This window comes from Artemia franciscana, chromosome 1, assembly GCF_032884065.1.
Source record: "Artemia franciscana chromosome 1, ASM3288406v1, whole genome shotgun sequence".
Lineage (NCBI taxonomy): Eukaryota > Metazoa > Arthropoda > Branchiopoda > Anostraca > Artemiidae > Artemia > Artemia franciscana.
This window is the reverse complement of record NC_088863.1, coordinates 28,180,800-28,187,905: the sequence shown is the minus strand read 5'-3', so window position 1 is coordinate 28,187,905 and position 7,106 is coordinate 28,180,800. Positions and strand designations below refer to the sequence as shown.

Genomic DNA, 7,106 nt, shown 5'->3' with positions numbered 1-7,106 from the left:
TTATATATGGAAAAATAAACGTACATATGCTTATATATGAAATGAAAGAATAATTTGGTCCGAGGCTAAAGTGTAATTAATTGAAATTAGAAACTAAAAGAGATTTTATTTATATTGTTTGATTTATTACATCGTACATTACATTTATTTATTATATAGCCTTTTTATGAAATAAATAAATGAAATTTAAAAAAAATTAAGGGAATGAAAAAATTTAAACTGAATTGAGATTGATTTATTACTATTTCTAAGTTTAATTTTGATACTCTATATTACATTTAATTCATCATTTCATTTAATACATCATTTTCTCGTCTTTATTTTCATCTATGAATCAATAATTCATTTATAGCACGTAAAAAAATTTTGTTCCACCTTGTACCATGCTAAGCCAACAGCATATTTTACAACTAAGGCCCAAGCTGCAGATGCAACCAAAACAGTACATATCGTTAATTGCGTCGACCCTGTTAATTTTTGACGCTCTAGTTTTGAAGTTATTAAATATAAGTGATTCTTATATTCATCTTTGACATCTTTTTTCTGTTTGGAAATTACCATATTTTTCGAAAAATACTCATCTATGGCTAAATGATTTTGAGGGTGATTTCTCGAAGAAAAGGGGTTTTTCAATGTGTCTAATATCCGCCATAAGGTACATTGTCGCCTAAGTGAAAGGTAGTTTCTTAAAACTATCATTAAAGGTGTTTCATCATTTGAATTCAAACAATTTACATCGGCTCCCTTTGAAACTAGTAGCTGACAAATGTCCAAATTGCCTAGTCTAGCAGCAACATGTAAGAGCCTGCATTTGACCATTCTGTGCCGAAATACATATGCACAATTTGCATTTGGGTTGGCTCCAATCTCTAATAGATACCTAGTCACATCCAATTTCTCCAAAGTTATGGCGTAATATAAGGGTGTTCTATCCCCCGAATCTAAGGCATCTACAGTGGCACCCTTGGCAACTAGTAGTTGACACATTTCTAAAGTGGCGACCCGAACAGCAGTATGTAAGACAGTTTCGCGGTTAAAGGGTATATCGCGGTCAAAGGGTATATAACGCACTAAATGCTTTGCATTTAGGTTGGCTCCATTCTCTAATAGATACCCAGTCACATTCAACCTATTAGATTTAACAGCGTAATATAAGGCTCTGGCATTTATAGTGGCACCCTTGGCAACTAGTAGTCGACAAATATCTAAACAGCCGTTCATAGCAGCAGTCTGTAAGATTGTTTCGCTTAAATATGTGGTTTTTGCATTTGGATTTGCTCCTTTCGCTAATAGATACTGAGTCACATCTAATTGACGTGAAATCACTGCATAATATAAGGCTGTTCTTTCCCATCTATCTAAGGTATCTATAGGTACACCCTTTGAAACTAGTTCGTGACAAATCTTCAAATCACCTGTCATAGCAGCGTCATGTAAACTGTTTCCAAAAATGACTGCTTCCAACTTCGGTGGCAATTTTTTCAGTGTTGCAAACAGCGTAATCAGAAATTCGATGGTCCATTCAATGGTATACATTTTTTTCTCAACAACATTTTCGTTTTCTGTTTTATTTTCCTTTTCAGTACCATTTGCTTTTTCAACGGCATTTTTTTTCTCTGTAGTACTTTCTTTTTCCGAAGCATTTTTTTTTTCGCTATTCTTTTCATTAGTCTCTGCTTTAGTCATTTGGATTTTTTGCGAGTCCAGTATATTTGTTTTGGTTGCAAATATTTGATCACTGCACTTTATAGTTTCATTTTTAGAAGGTCTGAAGATTGATTTTTCAGGAGCCCTGGCCTCATTGGCTTGTTTAGGTTTATTCATCTTCTTAGACGAAAATTTGGCGTCTTTATGATCATCTTCTCTCAAGCATTTATCCATTTTGGATTTCAACTGTTTAAAGAGTTGCCAGGTTGTAATTCCAACATAGGATGTTGGAATCCCAATGGCTAAACACTTAATAGCGCATTTATAAAATTCCCGAGAAAGCATTATTATTTGTATAGTATTATGTTTGTAATTTGTTTGTTTTATCTTACAAACAAAAGGTTGTATTATTAGGGCCGATAGAAACTAAAACTTCTTTCAAAATTTTCTGGCATTTCTCTAGTTTCAGTTAAAAAAATGGAATTGATGATTGGACACCATAAATATTTTTGCAGTTTACGTAATAGCTAACTATGTCCATTTCGATTAAAGAGTAGAATTGGGTTTATCGAAGTTGGTTTTTTACTTTTCTTTTCTTTTTTCAGTTTTCTTTTTCATCTTTATTTTTCTTAGCTTTTTTTTCTTTTTTTACCTTTTTTATTTTTTTTTAGGTTTTTTCTTTTTAGGTTTTTTCTTTTTTTTAATTTTTAATTTTTTAGTATTTTCTTTTTTATAAGTTTTCTGTCTGTCTGTCGAGTGATGTGATACAGATCAAGGACTGAGCTGTATGTCGTCATGAAGTTAATTGTCGACTGACGTCATGTTTCGTCAATGTATCATGACGTCAATGTATAAAGAGCCGCTTGACAATAATTTCCATATTTTTTTTTACAGGTTTTTTTTGTGGGGGGACTTCATTGTTACTAATTACTAGTTTCGGCGCAATGGTTCTCCTGTCCTTTTGTGTTTAATATTTTTCGAAGTTATTCCATTAATCATTCATTTCAATTTTTTGTTAATTAAAAGAGGGCCTTTCCGAAGCCAAGAGCGGGGGGTTAGCAAAAAAACAAAAAACCTGTACAAAAGAGTTTAAAAGCTGGGGGTTTGGGGGGTGGCAGCCCCCAACTGCCTCTTCTAATTCCTGTACGTTTTAAGGTTCGACTTTGGGACGCAGCCTCTTTAACTCTTTAAGAAAACGAAGTTTTTTTCATATTATTCTGTACGTTTTTCTACAATCCATGGTGGATGTAATTTAATAATTCCTGTACTCCTCGTACAGTAATTAGGAGAGGAACTTGGGTGGCTGCCGCCCCCCCCACTTTTAAATCATTGTATAAAATAAAAAAAAAATAGAATGACCGAAATGTTTCTTTTGCTCATAAGAAGCTAATATTCTGTTATCTCTCAATTGATAAGCTGTCCAGGTGTTATCAAAATTATACACTTTTATTTTGATGTTGTGAAAAAAACCGCCCGTCAGAGACTTGAACCCTTCACCAGAGGATTAAAAGTCCCACGCTCTACCGACAGAGCTAATCACTTGCATGTGTGTAAATATAACTTCTCAATAACTTTTAAAAATTTCAAATTAACATGGGCTCTTATGGAGAGAAATGCGTTAATTAAGTAGCTAATGCCTGGTTTCTGCAAAACAGGGAAGGAGTTATCGGATCGAGCTGAAATTTCGCGGATAAGCTCCTGGGCCCTAGAGGACCTTAACTTCCGAATTTCAGCCCGGACAACGTTGTCATCGGACAACGTTAAAGGGGGGCTGGGGTTGACGGGTCGAAACTTTCGGCCAGATTTTTCCTATGAAAGAAAAGTTGGAGGGGGGTGAAATTTGGCAGGTTTCTTAGTTGGAGCTCGGGCTACGAAATGCATCCCTCCCCATCCCTCTGCGACCACTGGAACCGAAGATCGCTTAACATTGTCGTGTGTCGCCTCTTTAGAGAGGCACGAGTGTGCCTCCTTGATTATTTTAAAAATATTTATTTTAAACTAGCTGTTGAGGTGGCGCTTCGCGCCACCCCAACACCTAGTTGGTGGGGCGCTTCGTGCCCCCCCGCGCGCGTAAGTCGTTACGCCCCATATTAGTTACGCGCCATTGTAGTTGTGTCCCTGTGTCCCACCTGTGAATATAGATAGATTTATGTATGTGTTTCAAACTACGTAAAAATTGCGAATATACAACATTCTTGGCTTTCCCACTACTGGGAGCTTTCCGTTTCCAATTGCCAGCAATTGATCTGAAAATGTTTGACCAGAGTCATCGTTACACAGACAGACAACTTATTTTTATATATATAGAAGATATATATATATATATATATATATATATATATATATATATATATATATATATATATATATATATATATATATATATATATATATATATATATATATATATATATATTATCTTTTTAGTTTTTTTGTAGTTTTTACCTTTTTTCGTTTTTTTCTTCTTTTGTATTAATGCTAAAGCCAAGTTTCAAACCTGGAGCCTCTCGGACCTAGAACCTGAAACATAACGCTTTACCAACTCAGCTACTTCGGCTTGAATACATTCGTTTTGAGCAGCTTCCTCGGGTGTTGCCATTGTAGGTTCTTCAGTCATTGTACAATTAGAAATTTCTCTTTCAACGGTCTTCTTACAATTAAAAATTTGTCCTTGAACGATATTCTTAAATACCTGTGTCCTGGTCGTCATTTATATTCCCTGTGTCCCGGTCGTCATTTGTGTCCCGGTATCCCAGTCTGTAATTTCTCTTTGAGTGTTTTTTTCTTTTTAGTATTTTTTAGTTTTTTACATTTTTTCTTTTTTCAGTTTTCTTTTTCTTCTTTATTTTTCAGCGTGTCCTGGTCGTCATTTATATTCCCTGTGTCCCGGTCGTCATGTTTTTTACATTTTTTCTTTATTCAGTTTTCTTTTTCTTCTTTATTTTTCAGCTTCACTATGAAATACATATCGCTCTATTACTCTATTATATTATATGATTATATGATATTATATAATATTATATATTATATTATATATATTATATATTATATTATATGATATTATATCATATTATATTGATAATATGAGTAATTATATTACTCATATTATCAAATATTACTCTCCTGATAATACCATCTTTATTCTTACTGAATTCTTTTGTAATCAACGCAAAAGAACAGACTTGGCAAAAAGACACGTCTCTCGAAGTAATGATTTTGACTTGGACAATCTACTAGTACAAATAACTCATCACAGCACCGTGCCACCAGAGGCTAACACAGCTACACACCCTCCTCCGTCATCCTAGTATATGCAAATACCTCCCTTTTTACACGCTTCTTATAAGTTTCTCTGTCCCTTAAATCTTTCTTTGCGACATCCTCCTACCCCAGCAATGGAAGACCTGCTTTCAGTATAGCCCTGGACGGTTGGGCGAAAAGGACCTTCTTTGGCAATCTGCAATCCTTTATTCACAGAACGTGCCCTAGGCATTTCAGCCTTTTTCTCATTATAGCACTCAAATGTAGGATTGAACCAAGCTTTTCGCAAAGCCTACTGTTTGAACTACGGTCGGTCAGCCGGTTACCCAAAACAATCCATAGGCAATTTCTCTGGAAGACATCTAGCAAAGCTTTATCTGTTTTATGGTGTGCCCGTGCTTCAGAGCCATATTTGGTCATTGCCATTACTGCTCTTTCCAATATTCTAATCTTGGCTTGCAGACTTATCTTCCTATTTTTCCAAACTTGTTTTAACTGTGAAAAAAACACCCTGAGCCTTGACTATTCTACTTTTAGCCGTTTTTGCTAATAATATAACCAAGGTAAGTGAAGCTGCCCACCTGATCTATATTTTCGGTATCCTACGTCACTTTTTCATCTTCACCTATTCCTAGCTTTAATGACTTAGTCTTCTTAACATTAATTTTCAAACCTATTTTAGCACCCTGAGCTGGCTAAACCCTTAAAATTTCAATAATTTTGCTCAGCTTTCATATAATATGCTTAACTCATCAGAATTATCCAAGTCCAGAAAAGTTTTTCTTCTCCATTTGATTCCATGGTCTCCAATTGCCAAGCTGCCCAATTGATCAATCTTTTCGTTACCCAGTGCCACCTTTCCATTTTGAGTTACTCCTAGCCTAAGCGACAATGATAACAAACTATAACAGACGAATCAATATGATGTAAACTATGGAATAGATGGATATAGATATTTTGTCAAAAGATGCGTGTGTTATATAATCTTGTGAATAGATATGTGTGTTATGTCATATAGTATATAAAAAGACGGTTTTTTCGGTCAAAATTACCTCTCAGTTTTAGTTATTATTTTTTTTACTAAAAAAGGCACTAGATATTCTAACTTTTTTTCCGATGAGCTCTTAAACAAGTCCCTATGTTGTACAAGTGGCCTGCATACAGTGAAAAAACAAAAGTTAAGAGCTCATATGGCACTTGTGACGAGGCAAGAAGAGCTAAGAGATCATATGGTATGAGCTCTAGCAAAATTCTATGAATTGATAGATTGATTTAAAAGGAAAATAAGAGGCTTAATGCTGGTCAGGATTTAAAATAAGAGCTCTGAGTTATGTTGTCCTTCTAAATATCAAAATTCATTAAGATCCGATCACCTACTCGTATCAGGTCATAACGAATTTATCAGATCAATTTGTGCAGCTCCCTGACACGCCTACCAATTTTCATCGTCCTGGCACGTCCAGAATCACCAAACTCACCAAATCACTGAACCCCTCCCTCCATCTCCCCCAAAGAGAGAGAATCCAGTACGATTCCGTAAATCACATATCAAGGACATTTGCTTATTCTATCCACCAAGCTTCATCCCGATTCTTCCACTACAAGTGTTTTCCAAGATTTCCCCCTCCAACTTCCCCCAATGTCATAAGATCTGTTTGGGATTTGAAATAAGAGCTCTGAGACATGAATGCCTTCTAAGTGTCAAATTTCATTAAGATCCTATCACCTATTCGTAGAATAAAAATAACCCAATTTTCACGTTTTCCAAGAATTCCAGTTTCCTCCTCCAACTTTCCCCAATGTCACAGGATCTGGTCAGAATTTAGAATTATAGCTTTAGAGCGCTAGACCCTTCTAAATATCAAGTTTCATTTAGATCTGGTAACCATTTCGTATGTTACAAATACCTCAATTTTTAAAATTACAACCCCCCCCCCTCCCCCAGCTCAACCAAAGAAAGCAGATCCGGTACACTTATGTCAGTCACGTGTCTTTGACAGGTTTATATTCTTTCCATCCAGTTTCATCCTGATCTAATCACTTTAAGATTTTCTAGGATTTCCGGTTCCCCTCAACGCCTCCCCCCCAATTATGCTGGATCCGGTGGAGATTTAAAATAAGAAATCTGAGTCATGAGGTCCTTTTAAATTTGAAGTTTCATGAAAATCTGATCACTCCTTCGTAAGTTAAAAATACGT

General features: G+C 35.3%; 1 protein-coding gene across 1 annotated transcript; it reads right to left on the bottom strand.

Moving 5' to 3' along the window:
- Positions 1–342: 342 nt before the first annotated feature.
- Positions 343–1,992, bottom strand: LOC136027482 (E3 ubiquitin-protein ligase MIB2-like). Its single transcript, XM_065704828.1, has one exon. The coding sequence runs from the start codon at positions 1,990–1,992 to the stop codon at positions 343–345; it is 1,650 nt and encodes a 549-aa protein (XP_065560900.1).
- Positions 1,993–7,106: the final 5,114 nt, after the last annotated feature.

Excerpts from the sequence above, each read along its gene's own strand:
- LOC136027482 (XM_065704828.1), bottom strand. The coding sequence starts at position 1,992 with ATGCTTTCTCGGGAATTTTATAAATGCGCTATTAAGTGTTTAGCCATT.